A 21,818-nucleotide genomic window follows, 5' to 3' on the forward strand; every position below is an offset into this window, starting at 1 on the left:
CTAACGTTTTCCAGCAGCATATGATGCCAGGAACAGGTGCCAAAGCAGAGACTGGGAAAAGCAGAGGCTCCCACAAAGCATGGGGCTCTCCTGCCAGCCTCAGCTGGGACAGAGCCCCAGCTGGCCCAACTACTGGAGTTCCACAGGTACATGCAGCTTTCTCTGGGCTTTGCAGAAGCCAAATGCCACCTCAGCTGATTGTATTCTTATCATAGTGCAGGAGATGCTGTCTGATCACATACTGTCTCAGCAACCCTAGCTCCCCTTGCCATCATTCAGAACAGCAGGACAGGAAGTGAGACACTATGAGCCTGTGACAGTGAAAGTGGCTCTGCAGCCAGATCTGGGTTCAATGCCAACCTCTGGTACTGGTTAGCAATAGGACCTGAGGACCTTCTAGTGCAGTAGCTTGGCATTGATGGAGTACCAATCAAACATTCTAACTGTAGTTCTTAGAATGGTTTACAGGCTCAGCCTACAGAGAAAAAGAAGTAATTTTCCAAGTATTTCAAGGAAATCCCACCGTTTAAAAAAATCCCCTTAAGTTAGTATACAAACTAATAGGTTTCGTTAGGGCACGCGCGCACGTGTATGTGTATGTGTGTGTGTGTGTGTGTGTGTGTATTTGTGTCTGTGTGTGTGTGTATGTGTGTGTGTGTCAACTTACCACAAACTCGAGTCACCTGAGAAAGGAAAATCTTAATTAAGAATTTGAATTCATTAGATTGACCTGCACACAAATGTGTGTCCTGGCATTTTCTTGACGAATGATTCATGTGGGAGGCCAAAGCCACCCCAGGTTATGCTCCCCTGGGCGGGTGATCCTATCCTACGTTAGATTAAAAATAAAAATTAGAAAACTTAAAAAGGAGGCTGATGAGCCAGTGAGAGTGAGGCAGCAGTGTGTGTGTTCCTTCCCGGTTTCTGCTTCAGTTCCTCTTTCCAGCCCAACCAGGAACTTGTTGTCTGGCTTTGTTCACTGTAAGAAAAAAGGAATTTTTTCCTCTGCAAGTTGCTTTGGGTTATGGTTTTATCTCAGCAACAAAAACCTCACCAAGTCATCCTCTTCTCCCCCCCCGCGTTTTTTTTTATTTTCATGACCTACATAACACACCACACATTAGTATACTGATACTACTCCCTATATAAAAGAAAATATGGTGTTTGCCTAACTATGACCTATTACACTTAACATAATGATCACAGTTTCATTCTTTATGGCTGAATAAGAATCCTGACCTATCAACAGATAAATAGATCCCATTTTTAGAATTGTTTCTAAAAATAATTCTTGGCCCACAGAATTATCATTTTATGTTTTCCAATTAAATTTAATCCCAGTTCTCTTCAGGACCTAGTGGCCCTTCTCTCAACCCTCAGTTGCTTCACTTATGTCATACTTAATGCTGACTTCATGCCACACACTCTGGTGAATGTTGAAGAGCAGAATAGATACAGCACATTACATGACCCTCAGAGATTAAGAGCCCAGTGATCAGATGGATGATGAGGGAGGTACATGGAGTGTAAGAATCAGCTTAGATCAGTGGTTATTTTTAAACCAACTTTGAAATATAAAACACAAATATATGACCTACTTAAAAAGGCAGAAAATATAGATGAAGTAAATGTAAAAGGTAGTAGTTCATTAAGCAGGGCATTACTGTCACCACACCTACTTAATGGAAACCTCTATACTATTGCTACCCCAGGCCACAGAAGGATGGGATAGCATGGGATACACGAGAGCAGAGAGGCGAATGTTCCAAGCAGAGACCACACCAGAGGTGGAGGGAAGCGAAAGGAAAGCATCATGGCATAAAGCCAGTCTGGATCACAGCCTTCATGAACATAGAAGTGCAAGGTGGCCTCATGTACCAGGTTCAGGCTTGCAGCATCATAGACAGTGGAGTTACCTAATGGTTTAAAAAAGGAGGTAATCAAATTAAAACTGCATCTTCAGAAAATGGATCTGGTTGTAATGGCCAGGGCAATGAACCAAGAGGACAAGCCAAAAAGGAGCAGTTCTGCACTCTGGCATGAATGATGTAGAACCCAACTGAGGAAATTCATTTTCCCGTGTGATGGAAAAGAGTGTCCACCAAGAGGTCTATTGTCATGAAACTGAAACTCAGAGCATGTGTCTATTTTTATTTTGAGGAATATAGCAAGAAGGGTCTGGTAAAAATAGACACTCAGTTGGCATCTAGGAATGTTCTCTTCAGTTCATTCACATAGCTTTGCTTGTTAAAGATTCTGAGCAAAAGCCTCCTCAGGAAACAGCACACAAAAGAAATAAGTTGGGGCAAGGCATTGCTGTGAGCTACAGAACACAAATGCTAGTTTTTCTACCAGAGTTCAGAAGCTCCCTTAATGTACACACAAGGGAAAGGATTACTCACACCATTCTAAGATTCTGTGAGATGGTTTTTTTTCCTCTGAGACAACACAGCATTGAGTCAGATGATACAGAATGAAAGCACTGCTTGTGACAACCTGAACTCCAGGTTCTATTCTAATTATTTTTCTTGATTATATAAGTGGCTCACATTGGAAACATTTCTGAAAACGGTGGGTTAATCCATCCTCTGGGAAAAGGACATTTTCTAGTTCTCTTCTCAAGAAACTTGCTTCTCCCCCCACAAAGCATTCCCATTATTATACAGAGGATGCTTTAATGGAACAATACACTCTCTTGGAATTTGAGACAGTTGGGTGTTGCAACTGCTGGTCATTTAAGACAGGCAAGTCAAAAGTGAAAAATGCTTCAATGAGCAAGTTACGAGTCAGGGGTTTGTGCTATCCACATTTTCACAGTGGATGAATGAAAGTACTCCTAGGAGGGCTCTTCCTGGGAAATTAACAAAGAGACCCCACATCCTAGCCCTGTTGACAGTATGCTGGTTCTCGCAAGAAGGAGGCAGAAAAGCAGCTAAAGACAGAGTCTTAGTTTCAGGAAATGGGGAGAACACAGTTTTAGAGCTCAAAGTAAAGAGATTTCCCCAGATTCAAAACTTGGTTTCATTTTTGTAAGCTGCGTACATTCACTTACTTGAAATGAAAGAACCTCTTCTCATTTCTTATGAAAATGAGGGCAGAGGGGGTGGGGTGGCAGCATCAGCACCTTATCTACAAGGTGTCAGGGAACAAGGGCTTCCTACCACCTGACATCAGCACTCTCAGCCTAATTCAGTTTCCACCAGGATAGTTTCACACTTCTAAAATATCCACCTCTTTCTAAATATCATGAATAATGGATTGAGATTTCTGAAACCCCCTTTCCTCTTCCTCCACAATTTAAATCAAGCCTCTTTCAGAGCCAACATACTCTACATATTGATTGAAGTCTGAAAAGGTTATAAATAGGAAAGGTTGAAAACTTCCCACAAAGGTAAATAGATGAAGAAAATTACATATGCCATCCACAGGCAAGATGTGTTCGCCATCAAGTGTTCTTCATTACAGCACTATTGTCTAGTAGAGGACAATAAACCAAAGTCACAGAGTTGCCTCCGTTCAGGTCTCTATGCTTCTCAATTCTTGGACATGATGCCATTTTCCTGAGACCAGTCTCGGAGCAGTTAAGCTGCCCATGGCCTAAACTCTGAAAAAAGTCTCTCTACCTGACTGTGAACACTATTTAAATGCCATGTACTCTGTGGGACTAGAGTGGTGTCCATGAGCTTTTTGGGTAAGTAGCAGGTTTTAAGCTTCTCCTGCTTCAAAGCTCCATCATCTAGGATTGATACAAGTGTCAGGAAGACACATCTCTACAGTGAGGCACAACACAGTAAGAATACAGAAGACATACTGGAAGACAGAGTAAAGGAGGTTCTTCACGGGCAAAGTGACATATTAATAAAGTGCAGTTTGCAGGGTGTTTGTACTTTGCAAAGTTCTCACAGAAACCTTGTGTTATTTGAACCCAAGACTGCATGTGGGGCAGGGAAGTTCTTTACTGAGTGTTTAGTATGTGCAGGTGATGATATATTGGGGAATGGGGGGCACAGATCTTTGCTCTGATTGGACTCAGGGTTGATGAAAATGGACAATGACCACAAAATACAAATCCTGGAAGTCTTGAGAGAATCTTTGAAGAAATTCCATCAGCGTAAAGTGCTAAAGTGTGAAGAACCGTGGAGCGGCACTGTTCTTATAGTGACTTTTGAGCTAAAGTTCCAGAAAGTTGAACAGCAAGGGTGGGATGATCCAGAGAGGGGCATGTTGAATAAGGGGAAACATGAGCTCAGGAGCTCTGCAGCTGATAGACAGTGGAGGTTCTCTGCTCAGACTGCTGAAACGGAGGGCAGGGTGGTAGGAAGGGACCCCTGAGGACAAGGAATCATAATGGAGGAGGATGCTGACACATATGTACAAGGGCTGCTGTAGGTCAGGCCTTGGACCAGGATTATGGCCTGGTAGTCAAGGCGCACTCATCCTACAACACTGCATGCTGCCTCTCCCAAGCCCTGCCATCTGGAGCCCGCACATTCCACCCAGGTAGAAACCAGGGACATGGGATTAGAGTGACATTATGAGCCCAACACAGTCTGTCCCCTCATCAAAGTTCACACAAGGGGCAAGCTTTTTGCCTGAGTTTCAAAAGCTGGAAATCTCAATACAAAAAGGTTTTGCTTTGTTCTTTGTCCTTGGTGGCCTCCTGGCTGAAGGCCGATCACAGCTCCACACTCTGGGGGAAACTCGAGCACTGCAGATAGAATATAATTACTGGAGCTAACTGGAAAGGTGACTGAAGAAAAGATAAAACATATTTAATGCCTCCAGGAAACGAGTCCAAATGGATTTGATGAGCATCACAAGGAGAATGAAGTGTCTGCTCTCCCCCACCCTGCTTGGACACAAACAGAAATTGCTTTAGAGACCTGTCACATCGAATTAGCAAAAGCAGATAGTAATTCAGAGACATGCCAGGGTGGCAGTGCTGGGGACTGCGGGGAGGCTTCCAGACACATCTGCCAGGGACTCTAACTCTTTGTTCTCCCTGTCAATATGAGCAGCAATGAGATTTCTGGTGGGTTGGGGATCAGCATCTTTGAAGACACCCAGGCCTATGTTGGGGGTGCTAAGGAGCAAGAACAGCACATGCATCTGTCAGAGGAAGAAGAGAACAATTCTGTAATTTTCAGTTAGTTCCAACCTCTGGTCATGTGGCACAGCCAGACAACAATCTTCGTTGATTCTGGATCTGTGCTGATCCAGAAGATGTAGATGACTCTGGAATTGCTGTGTCAGGGTGAAGTCAATCTGGGAAAAGGCATGAAAACAAGACGTTTTTGACAGCAGTGGCTGTGGATCTCCTCAGAAGACAGGCACTTTGAACCTTGCGTGTTTTTGTTTTCCTTAAAATACTTAGCAGTGTTTGAAGTCTCCCATCTACTTACTGATGTGTCTAAGTACTTTTTCTCCCTCCATCTCCAAAATTCAGACTATTACAGGTCGAATTTAAACTGCCTTACCCTAGTTCTAAGAACAAGGCCTGTACACAATGACCAGTCTAAACATGGAGTGGAGGAATAGTAAATTCACAAAACCACGTAGACAACAGTAGAGTCTGAGCTGTGGCATCCTTTGATTGCTGGTAACAAGCAATGTCTATGCACCCACTGAAACCAAGGCAGTCAACTGTCCTCAGCTACAGGGCCAGAGCTCACCTTGATGGCTCATAACTCCTTTGTAGTGAGATCTTGTCTGTGGCGTAATCAGCCTTGGTAGGTCTCTGAATGGTACGGACATGGTCCTCTGGTGGCTCAAGGAAATGTTTTTTCCTCTCAACACCTGTTCCTTGCTCTATGCAATAGTATTTTTAGATTTTTGGATTTATGTCTAAGACATACAAAACTCAAAATGATCTAATAGTTTTCAATTCTTTTTGAAATGTTTTAAGTCTAAGTCTTCAGAAAGACTGTAATACTGAAAAAAGAATGCTCCAGAGGCTATTCGTATCCTATAACATTCACTGTCTTCTAAGTGTGTAAGTATGTATGTTTGTATGGGTGGATTTATGAATGGATGTACCTGGATATGTGCCTTAATGTACATGTCCATATAGACATTTTTATGTGTATGTATACATGTATATATGTTACTATGTGTGTGTATGTATGTTTATGACTGTATCTTTGCCTATATACGTATGTGTTCTGGGATCCACATGATTTGCACTTGTACTTATAGGGAGGAACAGTATGTGTGATAATTAGTGCGGGTAGATAAACTTTGGGCTACTGGAATATTAGTTGAGGACATGGATGCACTTCCTGCTTTGAGGCCGAAGTTCTGAAGCTGAGAATATGATCTATAATGATATTTATTACATTGAGGAAGACAACAATTTATAACCATCCTGTTTTCCAATAAGCTATTCTCTCTCAAACTTCCTTAAGAGCTCCAGATTGTGCCTCATGGACCTTTGTTTTGAAGTGGGCACCATGAAGGATGACATGCTGATTTAGTGGCTATGTCTCTTCAATCTCCTTTAATTTTAATTGTTTCAGCCCTGTTTTTTCATGTGCTTTTTGACACTGACATTTGTGTAGAATCCAGGGCCAGTTGTTTTACATAATTTCTTTTCATTTTAATTTGCCTGCTTGTTTCCTCTAATTATATCCAGGTTAAAAATCTAACACTCCAAGTACCCACAACAATCAATCAGAAGTAAATGTGAAATAACGCAGGTTCCCAAAAGGACATTTTAGAATAAGTTATCAACCCAATGAAGAATACACACTCTCCTGACAAGTGTCCTGTGTCACCGCAGAAGTGGTCTCTTCTGAACTCCTGAGAACAAAAGCCTCATGGATACAATGAAGTCGGTGCTTTCCATGTCAGTCACTTGATACCAGTGCAGGGTCTTTACTGTATCACATTCCACCTGGACTGCTAATAAGGAACTCTCTTTCCAAAATTCCATTTTATTACATTATTAGCAAAAAAACAAGACTGATATAAATGATTTCGTGATGCTTGCTGTATTTTTCTTATGATTCTGGAAGTACTTATAAGTATGCACAAAAAATATACCCATCTGAAATCCCTTCAAAGAGCACAGCGCCATGCTAGGGGACACTGAGTGGAAGACGGTTACATTTCTTAGGTGCTGTGTACGAACAGGTGTGAATCTGTGTCTGTGCATACTTAGCTGGCAAAAGGTTGTCCAAGAAGTATGGACACTGGAGCCAGTGAGATTGCTCAGGGAGTGAAAAGCACAGGCTGGCAGGCCCAATGATTTAAGTTTATTCCCAGAACCCACATAGTAGAAAGAAAGATTCTCACAGATTTCCCTCTCTCCTCCACATGCCACCATGCTAAATATGCCTCCCCTTGTTCCTCCCACAAAATAAATGTAAAGAAATGAAATAGAAAGCTTGCCAAGCTTAGGCCAGGTTTTCAGGCTTAAGGGAACTGCATCTCAACAAACAAGAGCACAACTCTGAAGACACACAGTTGCTGCCTATATCCCTCTGATAGCAGGCTGGGGGCCTTTTTATTCATTTCCTACTCAGACTAAGATTGAAAAGTCTCAAGGACATGCTTCTAAGGCAAACTGTGACAGCAATGGAATCCTTAAGACTACTAAATCACTCTTCAGGCCTGTCATAGATTCCTGCCATTTCATATTCACTGTATTTATCAGTCCAGTATTCTGACCCCAGTGACATGGGTATATTGTCCAAGATCTCACAGCTTCTGGGTGACTTGACTGAGTTCATAGTAACTGCTCATCCTGAGTGCAGCCTGTGAAAGATCATACTATAAAATACTCACTGATCTGAAACCAGACCTTCCCCCTTCTCACCTCAGTCCTGCCTCATGGGCAGGACACCTGCTTGGCTTGGGGATGGTGGAGCAATGTTTCCAGGACATTTCAAAGACTCTTCCCTGTCTTCCATTCTGTATTATATGGGTTTCTAATGTCTATCCATCTTTTCTCCTTCCCCGTGAGTATGCTGTGAGTATGGTACATGCCTTCATTTTCTCTGTGCCTGTTCTTTTACACGTATACAGTGGAGGGTCCTGAAATCTTCCTCACATTGGTGTGACAACACAGGGAAGACATGGGCCTGTAGAGAGGGCTCCACGGTTCAGAGCAGGTACTGCTCTTGCAGAGGACCCTAGTTAAGTTCCTAGCACCCATGCTAGGTGCTTTATAACTGCCTATATGTCCAGCTCCAAGAAATTTTATGCCTCTGGCCCTTGCAGGCACCTGCACATTTGGGCACATAGCCATACACAGACACATCATTTAAATAAATCTTTAAAAAAACCAGAAGCATATGTGTATCCAGCTGTCCTGTGTTACTCTGGGCAGCAGGGAAATGTAACATAGCTAGGCCTAGCTCCTTAACACATTAACTTTTTTGAAAAAATATAGTTCTTTTTACATAAATTTATTATCATTTTCTTACTCTTATTTTAAAATTAATAAACATTCCTTAGGGTTATTTTCTATTATGGTTACTACAGCTAACCACATAAATCAAAACTCTGTGGAGTCCTCTGGGAAAAAAAATGAATCTCTTAAGTTTCTGATAGATATAGAGATAGACATAGATAGAGGTGAGGGAATCTCTACTGAAACAAGAATAATGTTTAAAGAGAATGCTTATCTTATCGAGTTACTCCTCCATTCCAGTCCATTCAGCTGAAGGAATACTGACGGCAGTGGACAGAGTACTTGGCACGGCCCTGAGCACCAGGCATTACTGGCAATAACAGCTAGCTTACCACTTCACTCCTCTCCCCAGCATTTTCCATGACCTTTTTTGCCACATCTAGTCCAACGCTCTCGGGTAGTAGCAGAGCTCTGCATTGTATTGAAACAGGTGCATGGACGGGCGGCTCTCGTGTGGATCTGGCTACACGGACCAATGACTCTGTATTGTGCTGGTCTGAGAATGGGATGAGTGGGTCTGTGCTGTGTTGATCTGGGTGCATGGAAGGTGGCTCTGCACTGACCTGAGCTTGGGGAATGGTGACTCTATTCTGTTGACTTTAGTGCATGGACCCTGAGCTTCCAGGTGAGCTACATCTGCCTGAGTGTTGGTAGTGTTTCCCTAGGAAGGCACTCTCTTTAGGATGCACACTGCCAGTGCTTCTTAGCTTGTTCAGTGAGCACAGAAGTGGTCCTCCAGCTCACCCAGCTCCTCCTAAATCAGCAGCCTCAGTGTCTGAGTCAGTGTACATAACTTCAAGGCCAAGGTCTCAGGCTTCTTCTTGCTACCAGGCTGCTAAAACACAGGACTTATTTCCCATTCTCAAGCAGCCTTGGATTCTCCCTCTGAATCTCCTGACTTGTGATCTCAGACAGTCTTCAATAACTTGAGATAACCCATCATAGATTATGTTGTCCACTGGCCTCTTGTGATCCCTGATTGGTGACTTACCCTTGATCCACGAGCTATGCACTGCTAGGCCTCTGTACTCTGTATATCTCCCACGGTTGTGAAGTATATGACTCAGCAATTATTACATTATTCCCTATCACTCACAAGGCTCTGCATCCCTGCTCAGTCCTTAATTTGTCTCAGTTCTCCAGTGTTCTTTCTCAGACCCATGTTTGGTAGAATACCAAATATGTTTTTTTTCTGAACCAACCCGAGCCTTTTCAGCCATTTGTGCCTTTTCATTCGACTTGCAACCCAACTGGAAAGAACTTTCATCTTCATATTCCCAAATCACAGCATGTCCAGGTGGCCCTATATCTACAACAATCTTACAGACTTAGTTTTCCACAGGCTTCTCTGCTTTCTGTGCCTGAAAACATCTCACAAGCCATATGTTGGTACCACAGTACCATAGTTAGATGACCTGAACAGAGAGGAAGTATAGTAAACACCATACTGTGGGCCCTTCAGGATGACTCACATTCCAGGAACAGTGAAAAATGAAAAAAAGACAGAAAGAAAGAAACTAGGACTGGAGAATCCAGGTCAGATACGGTGGTGCACATACGTAATCCCAGCTTTGACATCTCTCAGGAAGTTGAGGCAGGAGGATTTTTAACTGGAAGCTAGCCTGTGTGAAATAATGGAGCCCTTCTTCTGTACAACAGCATCAACACACCAAAACCCAGATTTCTAAGTTGAGGATCAAGATAAAGTAAATGATTTTGAGGTTGCTAAGTGTAAGAACTACTAAGAGAATTTGCTCAAGATGAGGCACTTTCAGGATTCTGACCGAGTTGGTTTGGGGCAGGGCCCAGAACGGTCTAACAGTCACAGCCTGTCATCCAGAGCAAGGTCTTCAAAACACATATTCAGAGCCATTGCCAGAAGAACTGCAGAGAAGAGTGCTTAAAGGCAGAATTCTAAAATGAAGACCTTCTAGATCACTTCAGGGAGATATTGGGGGCTGGAGGAAGAACAAAAATAACCTAGGTTTTTTTTTTTTTTTTTTTATCTAGAGCACATGTGTTCAGAGTCAAAGGTGCCTGAAGTATGAGCCTTTCAGGACAATTCACAGAAGGAAAATGATAGTTTTCTTCATAACAGAAGAAGAAGCATCAATCTCCTTTCTCCATCTTTCTATCTAAACTCATCTTTAAACTTTAGGCCCATAAAGCAGAGACCACTGGGTACCTAGGACACAAATAATGAATATTCATGAGTAAAGGCCCTTTGGGGGCCATAAAAAAAGAGATGATAGAGGTTTGGGGAAAATATTTGTTTCACAAGAAGATTAAGGAAGAAATTCAGAGTGTTACCATAGACCTAGTAAAACTATGCCCTGATCCTGGGATACTAGCACTCACTCTGTGCCTCTAGACCATCCACATATAGATTAGAGCTCTGCTCTCTGTCAGCCATGTTGGGCTACTAAGCACTTAGAATATAGCTAGTGTGAATGAAAAAAAAATGTTTAATTTTATGTAACTGTGGTTAAATTAAATAAAAATACTTTTCCATTATTTGAAAAATTTTTAATATGTAGGGGGCAACCTGACTATATATCATATATGTAAGCCATATATTTTATGAAATCTCAAAAGAAGACAAATATTTCTAATGAAAATTCAGAGTTTACATTTATAAATAGATAGTAGACATATAATATAAGATAAACCAACAAAAGTCTGTACACCTAAAGAAGCCAAGCGAGAAGAAGGACTCTGGGCAAGATGATCAATCCTCACTCAGAGAGACAAACGGAATGGACATTGGAAGAAGGAGAAAAAGGGAAACAGGACAGGAGCCTACCACACAGGGCCTCTGAAAGACTCTACCCAGCCAGGTATCAAAGCAGATGCCCAGACTCATAACCAAACTTTGGGCAGAGTGCAGGGAATCTTATAAAAGAAGGGGGAGATAGTAAGACCTGGAGAGGACAGGAGCTCTACAAGGAGAGCAACAGTACCAAAATAAATACCTGAGCACAGGGGTCTTTTCTGAGACTGATACTCCAACCAAGGACCATTCATGGAGATAACCTAGATCCCCTGCTCAGATGTAATCCATGGCAGCTCAGTCTCCAATTGGGTTCTGTAGTAATGGGAACAGATGCTGTCTCTGACATGTACTCATAGGCTGGCTCTTTGATCACCTCCCCTTGAGGCAGGGGCCAGCCTTACCAGGCCACAGAGGAAGACAATGCAGTCAGTCCTGATGAGACCTGATAGGCTAGGGTCAGAAGGAAGGGGAGGAGGACCTCCCCTATCAGTGGACTTGGAGAGGATCTTGGGAGTAGATGAGGAAGGGAGGGTGGGATTGGGAGGGAATGAAGGAGGGGGCTACAGCTGGGATATAATGTGAGCAAACTGTAATTAACATAAAAATAAAATAAAGAAAAAAGCAAAAAAAAAAAAAAAGAAAATTCAGAGTTTAGTATTTAGTGTTGTCTAAGTAAAAAACCTAGACTATCTCTTGAAGATAATCTAAATAAAACTCCATAAAATTTAATTTGATTATTTTTAAAATATTTTAATGTGTAGAGATAAACATACTATTGAGAATAATTGCATTTTTTTCTTACCTTACTTAGCGTGGTGTACTGATTAGTTTTTGTCAACTTTGCACCAAGATAGAGCCATTTGAGAAAAGGGACCCTCAGTTTAGGAGGTGCCTCCCTCAGGTGCCAGTAGATATGTGTGTTGAACATTTTCTTGGTTAATGATTGATGTAGAAGGGTCCAGCACATTGCATGTATGCCAACTCTGGGCAGCCTGTACTGAGTTACTTAAGAGAGCAGGCTGAGCGAGCGATGAGGAGCAACCCAATAAGCAGCATGCCTCCATGGCCTCTGCTTCAGCTGTCATCTCTAGGTTTCTGCCTTGAGTTTCTGCTCTTGACTTTCCTTCATAATGGACAGTGAATAGGATATGTTAACTGAAATAAACCCTTTTCCCCAGGTTGCTTTTGGTTATTGAGTTTATCAGAGCAATAGAAACCCTACCTAAGAAAACTTTGAAGTATCTAAATGGGTAGTGACAATGAATTTCTGTTGAACAATACAATACTATCCAAGACCATACGGAATGTGAATGCTGAAGACTGGGCATGATGGCACATATTTGTAAACCTAGCCTTTAGGAGGCTGTGAGAGGATGATCATGAGTGCAAGGTCAGCTTGTGGTTTCTAGAAAGAGCTTGTCTTGTAAAACAAAAACATACAGATGTATGAGTATTGAATGTTGTTATTAAGTATTTGAAAGAAATAGTAGAACACTATCCTAGAAGGCAATGAGAGGCACTCTTAAGGTAAGTCACTCTAGGGGTCTGTCAGCTGACTCTGAGGGTATCATCATCTGCAAATGAAATCATAGCTGAGCCTTGTCCACCTGACCCTGGCTAGTATAGAGGCGTCAGGAAGACTGTATGAGTCATGTGGAAAAGAACCCGAGGGCGTCACTTCCCACTCCAGTGCCCTGCTCACTTCCACATTCAACATCCTTATCACAGACAGTGTTGACATACCCCAAACACCACTCTCACTCCAAAAAAGGTGAAGAATAAACATCGGCGGCTGATGCTTCGCCACGTAGTAATGGCCTGGCCTGTGCAAAGCAATCAGCTTCAGTCCCCAACATTAGAAAAAAGTAGCAAGAAACAGTGATGAGGATACTTAAAACATTTCGTCATTGTTGTTAAAGATAACCTAAGATTGTTCTGAATAAATGAAGACGTATTTTTCTCCCACAGAAGAGCTAACCACATTTTAGGTTGAATTATGCTATGTATATTTTTAAACATAACAAGCAAAGATGCTAGTTTAGAATCCGTGTACAGGCCTCACCTGTATGGAGACAATACTGGTTGACAATTGTCAGGAATATTTGCTGATTTTTTTCCCTTTGACCTCTAAGTGGAATGGGTGTTGTCTTCCATGCTAAAGGCATGCCACAGATTATATCACCAACACCTGTTCCTTTGAAGTCCTTAGTAAAAGTCACAGTTTCCCTTTGCTTAGGGCTATAGAGGTCCTTGCAGTCTTAAAATAGTATAGCTTTAAAACCATGTGGTTGATCTCTCCTGAACCTAGAACTCATACTACCTAGAGGGGTAAAATAGAAGCCATTTAGACACAAGGGGCAGGTGTCGGCGATGCTGGTAGTCTTTCCTGTGGACACTGCATTCACAGACCAGAAGGATGCAGTCATTAAAACAAAATTAAAGAATTCAAATCAGAATTTTAAATTCTTTGCTATTTGTCTTTTGAAATATGACATGCACATGGGCAGGCAGTCAAGCCCAGGCAAGTCAAACACATCTCACTATTACCTAAGAAAACTCCTGAGCTGTGGTACTTAAAGTAGATTGCTTAATTATTGATAACAAATAGGAAATAGTAGCAGAGTCTGTATAATGCTCAGAGTGCTTTGGACCAGTGGTTTTGGCACTTGGAAGGCTGAGCTGGGAGGACTATGAGTTAGAGACTAGTCTGGGTTGTCTCTATATCTATATATGCTACGCACAAATTCAAGCAGATTGCCAAAGAGTCCTCTGCAAAAACCACGGTAAAGATTCCTCCTATAGATGGCTTGTTACTGGCAGCACTGCTCTCTGTACGGTCCATTCCTCCACCTGGGCCTAGTCATAGTTGTGCTGATGCTTTGTACTCCACTCAAACCGGTGAGAAGTTCCTCATGACTCTGCATGGAGGCAAGAGAAAGCTCACAAGAGGAAGTCCTGGAGCTGATGTGGACTGGGAAATGTTAGAGAGTGAGAAGCTTACACCAATTTCCAAGTAGCTCAATAAATCAGCAAGTTTCTCCTTCAGACAGGCGACTCTTCCACCTCCGGCAAGAAAAGTGAATTCATCTTCCTTGTAATAACTAAATGACTTCTGTCAGCTACTCCACACAGCTCTGCAGGGCCCTCCCAACAGACAGCAAAGTGAGACTGGCATAGTAGATACAGGTTCAGGAGAAATGAACTCATGTTGGAGGCCCTCATAAGCATGACACTATTGTCTAATAGATAGAAACAACCCTGGCTAAAACCAGCATTGTTGACCTTAGAAATCTTTTTCCTGTTGTAACACTAAGAGAGACACTGGTAGAGAGAGAGGGAGAGATGCGACCTGACCTACTATTTAATATTGCCAATGTTTTCTCCATTACACAACTGGAATGCTGTTACCTAAGCACGTCAGACTCTTCAAACCCCACACCCACAGGTTCTGAACTCAGCTGCACCGATGTGATTAAAGAGGAGTACCTTGAGGAAATCATGTCTCTGCTGACAAGTACCAAGCCCCATGGAGTGAATTTCTTATAGTTTCTGAGTCATTTCTTATAGCAAGAGAGAATTCCGCAGCCACCAGTTTTTCAGAAAATCCTACTTGCTGTGGCAGCCGGACTACTGGACCTGGAGGCCTTGCTGATACCAGGGTTTTAACTCTTGTAAACGGAAGGGTCAGCCAATTTTCTTTCCATAAGCTCATGGAAATGAGGATTTGGCAAGTCAGGATCCAAACTTGAAAGCTCTCTATCGAAAAGAGTTAGTTCCAGGAGACCTTGATAAAATCGCTAATGCTTAGACACAGTTGCCTGCTGCATGCTGGGTAAGTAGAAAAGCATGCTGACTGCATTCATTTTACTATCATTATGTCTCCATGGGGTGATGGGTAAGGAAAGGCAAGCTCATTAACATCTTGTAGTGGTGGTGGTGTGTATGTGTGCGCACATTCCTAAGAAAATCTAATTTATCTTTATTTCAAATTAACATTACAGGAATTCTTTAACATTGAATGAACTGTTTCCAAACTATCCAAGTGGAATACCTGTTATTCTCTTCACTAGAGTTCACACATTCAATCGGTACATAGGTGTTGAAGGTCAGACTGTAGTTTAGCCCTGGTAATGAAGCAGGTATCTTCTTCCTCATCTGGAGGCAGGTGTGGCCCCATATTGTCCTATAGTAACTTCCTTTCAAGATGATATTAATCAGAGTGGCTTCAACAATAGAAATTTTTATCTTACCTTTTTCTTTCTGTAGAAGGTGAAGCAGGGCTGAGTCTTGCATGAGCTTTGCTTGGGTAGCAGTAAATGTCTTCTCATTGTATCTTTACAAGGTTTTTCTTGCACTGAGAGAGGAAGCAAGCTTTGCTATCTCTTTTTATGGGGAAGCAATGCCATTTCAAAGGCCACCTACATGACACCCTCTCATCCTAACCATGTCTCAAAGGCTCCATCCTCAAATGCTACCGCCCAGAGGCTTGAATTATGATGCATTTGCTTTTCCATCTTTATTTCCAACAAATTCAATATCACCAGTGCTGAGTAGGTAATGTGTCATGTGTGAGATGTACGTACTCAGAAGAGGGGTGCCTGGGATCGTTTTCGGATCAGCACTTACAGTGGTCAGAGGAAGAGCTGGGGAAGATCTACAAAGACAAAAGATGTGTCAGTCCTTAGGACTCAGATGGCTTAGGCTTTGGGTGTCTAGGGGTGAGTAGAACTTCAAAGTTCAGGTCAGCTCCTGAAGCAACTGTGGTTAAACATGCAACAAGGAAGCTCTTGTTAGTCAGGTATCCCATTTCAAGGCTTGCCTGGTTCATTGAAACTACCTGTGACCATGCTAAATTGGGCAACACGTAAATAAATAAGTATAACTCAAATCAGACAACAACATGGGTGACAGTATAATAAACCTGAAGTTTTCACAAAGACAGTTTCAGAATCCCTTTAATCCAGTGATGTGATGTGGGTCAAATGATGTGTGTGGAGTGTGTATGTCTCCTGACAATGCCAAAGCCAGGGTCCGCTGAGCTCAGTCTCTCAATTAAGAATAGCTAGCATTTGGCGGGGTTTGATCATGTCCTTGAAATCTTGCATGATCAAAATTAGACTAGAATGGAAAAGGAGCAAGAGAGAAGAATGACAAAGCCAAGTTCAGGCTGATAGCACCCTGACTGACACTGGTGTAAATGAGCCCTGAACAGAAAGGAGCTCCGCCCCCATCTCCAGGAAGGAGCTAACTGAACAGTCCAAGGAGCTCCCTGGCATCCTGCACTCCTGCTGCACAGACTCCCAAGTCCCTGCTTGATCTCTGGCTTTCAGATTTCCAGCATGCAAAATCAGACTCTACAGAGTGTTGTGCACAGAAGGAAGCAGGAAATGTGTCCTTAGATCTCTTCCTTTATCCACTGTTTGAATTTAGCAGGCATGGGCGGGCATTTGGGAATGACTGAGCTATTTTGAGTCTGTTCTGGGTCTGCTTCTGTCACAAAACACAGGGACCTGTGGATTATACCAACACTTGTCTGATTTGCACAGGCTCGACTTCCATCATCCAAAGACTTCTCGTAGTAAGGTATAGAGGGCAAGAAATACAGTAAGCATTTGGCAGAAAAGTGATGTCTGAGCTTACTGGACTCACCTATGCTCACTTATACTGACAGGCAGAATCACAATCACAGTGAGGAATTTCAGTTGCATACCTTAGCACATTTAAACAGGCTTGGAACTTAGACTCCCCTCTGTGGTGGGAGCCTGAATACAGGCCAAATGTCTGTTCTGTCTTGCTTTTTTGTTTGTTTGTTTGTTTGCATTAATAAAATGCCTCTCACTTTGTAGCCCAAGCCATTCTTAAGCTCATGATCCTCCTGTCTCACCTTCCTAAGTGCTGAAATTACAGTCACATGTTGCCATAAAGGCTTTCACATTCATTTTTAGGTGACTGAGTCCAACCAATGCACTGAGGAGCTCTCAGACACAACCTGAGCTTCAGGCTTGTGCTCAGAAAAGCTGAAATCCTGCCCTGGCTGGGTACAGTCAATAGACAACAGGAGTCAGCAACTTACCTCCTGGAGCCTCAAAGCCCCAAGCAAATTAAACCCTCCTCCCCTAGAGCCACATAGAGGTCCCCACTCTGCCTCTGCTAATGTGTTGCCTCATCTGTCTTCATTGTTGGAGGGGCCCCTATGACCATTTTTTGCAGTCAGTCTAACTGCCTCAGGCTCTAGGAAGTCAATTTTGATGACCCTGGAACAGACAATAAGCTTTGTTCAGAGCTCTGGAACATCTTCCCATGCTTGTTTTATTTGTTTACTTTATCTTTATTTTTTATATGATGAGTACAGGTGTTCTGTCTGCATGTATATCTGTGTGGTACATGCATGCAGTGCCTGTAGTGGCCTGAAGAGGGATTGGATTCCCTGGAACTAGAGTTATGGATAGTTCTGAGCTGCCATGTGAGTGCTAAGAACTGAACTCAGGTCAAAAGCAACAAGTGCTCTTAACCGAGAAGCCACCACTCTGGCCCTGTTAACCTCTTTTCATGGGTACATGTCAGTGCAGAGCACACAGTCAGCTATCAATGCTATGCTTGGCTTGATGTCAATAACATCACCGTAAGTGCTTCTTGTCAGGTGCCAGGCACTGTTATACATTATAAATGTGTATAAAAGCACATTATACACATGCTGTCTCTCTCTCTCTCTCTCTCTCTCTCTCTCTATATATATATATATATATATATATATATATATATATATATATTTCACATGGAAAAAACTGAAGCATAATAAAGACAGGAAGATAGCCAAGTCACTTTATTGGCTGTTAAATGGCAGAAGAGGTATTAGAACTTTATCAGGTTAGCTCTAGATGGATGGACATATGTGTCAGTAAATAAGAGCACTGTATTGCGACAATAAGGGGGAGGGAGAAATGAAAAGAGCAGCAAACTTTTGAAAATAACATGGGAAAGTAGAGCCGGGCAGTGATGTTTGCAGGAAACTTTCACAACTAGATTTCAGGGCAGGTGTCCTTCTTTGTGGTGTAAACACTCAACCCATTGACTTAAAAAAAACAACCTAACACTAGAGTGAAGAATGAGAACAACTGTCAGTACAACAAGCCCAACAAGCCCAACAAGCCCAACAAGCCCAACAAGCCCAATGAGCCCAACGAGCCCAACGAGCCCAACGAGCCCAACGAGCCCAACAAGCCCAACAAACGGTGGCCCAGGGGTACTTACAGGAGGCCAAGGAACATGATACATAAAGAAACAGGGAATAAAGAGCAGGCCAATCAGTTCATGTCAGAAACAGTCCCTGTTCCCATTACTATGGAACCCACTTGGACACTGACCTGCCATGGGCTACATCTATGCAGGGGTTCTAGGTTATCTCCATGAATGGTCCTTGCTTGGAGTATCAGTCTCAGAAAAATCAGTGCCCAGATTTTTTTGGTCCTGTTGCTCTCCTTGTGGATCTCCTGTCCTCTCCAGGTCTTACTATTTCCCACTTCTTTCATAAGATTCCCTGAACTCCGCCTAAAGTGTGTCTATGAGTTTCAGCATTTGCTTTGATACCTTGCTGGGTAGAGCCTTTTAGAGGCTCTCTCTGGTAGGCTTCTGCCCTGTTCCCTCTTTTCTCCTTCTGATGTCCATCCTCTTTGCCTTTCTCTTTGATCACCTCCCCCTAAGGGGGGAGCAGCCTTACGAGGGCACAGAGGAAGACAATGCAGCCACTCCTGATGAGACTTGATAGACTAGGATCAGAAGGAAGGGAAGGAAGACCTCCCCTATCAGTGGACTGGGAGAGGGGCATGAGTGGAAAAAGGGGGAGGGAGGGCGGGAATTGGAGGGAAGGAGGCAGGAAGCTACAGGGGGGATACAAAGTGAATAAATTGTTACTAATAAAAAATAAAAAAAGAAACAGGAAATAGCCAGTGAAGGACCATGATTTCATCCTCCAGATGAAATCTTCCATGTACAACCAGACCGCATGTAATGGTTTTAGTGGAGAGTAACAGAGTTGGACTCAAGACATTTTCTCACACAGTCCAATTCCAGGAAATCCTTGTATAGCTCTTCTACCTCTTGCCTGCCCCAAACAACAAGCTCTACAAGGAAAATTGACCTGTCACACTCTTCCCCACCATCACACCCTTATCCATCCTGCTCTCTCACCACCCAGATCTTGTACCTCTGTAGCTTCTACTTCCATCTGCTAATTCTAGTGTTGCAAAAGTTCTCCAGGTATCATTGGCCCTCAGGATTATAGGATGTCTACCCAGCATCTCCGGATTAGTGCCTAAGCAAACATGAGCGTGGAGCAGTTCACATGGATTATAAACACAAAGACACACCTTAACCATAGAGTCCATGCTGGGGGGGGGGCTTTTGAGGGGTCTGAGTCCCCATTTGTCCTCTCACTGCGCATTTCAGGTGGCCAGCCCAATGCCAGCATATGATCAGAAAGATGAACCTATACATGCGTGAAGATTATTTTGTTTTCTGGGATGTTGGCAGTACTCTCTAAGCTAAAGGTTTCCTTGGAGAACTTGTTTTTCTACTAAGCAGGCTCTGTTTCATCAGTCAGAACAAACAAAACTGTTCACCTCAGAAGTGGGGACATTCAGTCACTGTCCCCAATGCAGGATGATGAGAACCACCTCTTTAGAAAACACACCATTATTGCAGTCCACTGTCCATTCCCTGGCTTAAGAGTTCTTCAGATTCTGGACTTTTCCCATGGGCCTCTAACCACCTGCCTGCATTCTGGAAGTTTCCTGATATTTGGAAACTGCTCAGGGAAAGGAAGTAAGCTTTTCAAAACCACTGGCAGTGGGGTTCCCGAAAGGGAAATGTGCTGGCGAGGAAGCTGGCAGTGCTGAGACGCAGTGCAGCCTCACTTTGGGTCCTACCGGCCAAGGCCATGGGATGCTATCCAAACGAGCTGTTGCTGGAAGCTAAAACGCAGCCAGTCCTCATCCCACCCACAGGTGCTTCTGGGCCAGGTGCTCCCAGAAACTTTTTCCAATCCTTAGTACAGCACTCTGTAGCCTAGCAGTTGTCCTGATGTGGAGTATTCTTTCAGCTAATAACTAACAATCTCCTTCATATTCCAACATTCTTAATGCCTGCCTTTGTGTGGAGAAGTGAAAATTGGTCTTAGGAGAAAGGTTCGGCAGCTAAAGCAGTCACCAAATCTGTATATTACAACTCACCAAGATTCACCTCAACTTACACCCAGCAGCTTGGACAACAAGTAGGGTCCTTCTGTTTTCCAAGGATGCCTGGCAAATGCAGTGGCCACCCTGATGCAGTGTTCTTAGGTGGTCCAAAGACTTGCAAGACATCCACCAACAAAGACCAAGTGACCAGTCCATGACTTTAATGGACAGAAACCACAACTTTTTTTGTTAGCTCTTCTATCACAACATAGCATTGCACTCTGATGCCAATGCAGGCCTCATGGGAACTAGCAGAGCTCCGGCTGTGTCACAGAACAGGTAAGGCCTGTTCCCACCACAGTGCAGTTATCTCACAGTGGCACGTACTCTCACTGCTACCTTGATAAGGTAGCACCTAATCCAACCGCAGAGGTTACGATAATACACACATTCCATAGGAGCCACAGGGAAGAGCAACAATGGCCGGAAGAGAATCTGATGAATAAGCTTACATATACAAAATACATTTAAATGTATTGCTTCAGAGTCCCACATCTTCATCTGACCTGCCAAAGGCACTATAGCATAGAAGGCGGGAAGAGGCCAGGGCTGGGGACACCGAAGGAACAGTAATGCATTATTCTGATATGTAAGAAGGAACTGTGGCCCTCTGAGCAGATACAGACAAGGAGAAACACCTTAGCTCACTTTTCTTCAACGTTCATCACCACTTCAGGGGACAGACCCCACACTCTCTTTATCTTGTTTCCCTTGGCTTTGGGGATGATATTAAATGTCACTCTCTGGTACTCACACTCTTTCTTTCCTGGTTCAGTTCCCTGTGGTCTTTCTTACCACTTCTCTCCAAACTTCCTTCTTCTCCCGCTGTTCTTGCCTCTCACCTGGCCCTCCTGCACCTGCCCTCTTGCAGCGGAAGGCCACTTATGGCCCTCCTGCAGCAGAAGCTTCGGTTGCAGAAGACTCCATCATACCATGTAGGAATAATGCTCATTGTACTGATGAGAGGGATATCTGAAACACGGATGGAAGGACAGTCCATCCCAATAAATGTCTGGACACTACTCTTAACAGGAAGATGAAAGCTTAATGCGTGAGATGCATGGAAAGCAGCCTACTAGGGAATTACAATGGCCCCATGTAGGGAATTCCAGAGGTTAAATTAGGACATTCCTCCTCACCCGAGCCAAGCATGTTGCTTACTCACTGTGAGAGGGAACCCTGGAGGCAGGCCTGGAGGAGGTCTGTTCCTGTAAATCAGAGGTGAGGTTAGAATACAAGCCTGGGGGAGAGCCAGGGAGAAGCTTCACAACTTGCACTTCAGCTTTAAGTAAACACTGTTTGCACTGTTCCTGCAAACCAGTCCTTGTCTAGACAGGTTTGTGAAAGTTCCTCCCAGTAAGGTAGTGAAGAGAATGCCTACCCTATCAATAACCCAAAG

At 43.2% G+C, this 21,818-nt stretch overlaps 2 protein-coding genes across 7 annotated transcripts in view; one reads left to right on the forward strand and one right to left on the reverse strand.

Moving 5' to 3' along the window:
- The window catches only part of Lrrc3b (leucine rich repeat containing 3B), an 87,558-nt gene that overhangs the window by 59,448 nt on the left and 6,292 nt on the right, over nucleotides 1-21,818 (reverse strand). The window contains exon 1 of one of the 6 annotated variants that reach the window (XM_060390995.1): nucleotides 15,437-15,679. The exons of the other annotated variants lie outside the window; for them this stretch is intronic. The gene's annotated coding sequence lies outside the window, so the exon portion shown is untranslated. Of the gene's footprint in view, nucleotides 1-15,436; nucleotides 15,680-21,818 lie in introns of those variants that run through there. 6 annotated transcript variants of the gene reach the window in all.
- The window catches only part of LOC132656207 (uncharacterized), a 60,585-nt gene continuing 42,811 nt past the window's right edge, over nucleotides 4,045-21,818 (forward strand). The window contains exons 1-3 of the mRNA XM_060390621.1: nucleotides 4,045-4,199; nucleotides 18,284-18,429; nucleotides 20,632-20,698. Of these exons, the coding sequence (XP_060246604.1) occupies nucleotides 4,045-4,199; nucleotides 18,284-18,429; nucleotides 20,632-20,698 (368 nt within the window). The remainder of the gene's footprint in view (nucleotides 4,200-18,283; nucleotides 18,430-20,631; nucleotides 20,699-21,818) is intronic.

The sequence above is a fragment of the Meriones unguiculatus genome, chromosome 9 (assembly GCF_030254825.1).
Source record: "Meriones unguiculatus strain TT.TT164.6M chromosome 9, Bangor_MerUng_6.1, whole genome shotgun sequence".
NCBI lineage: Eukaryota > Metazoa > Chordata > Mammalia > Rodentia > Muridae > Meriones > Meriones unguiculatus.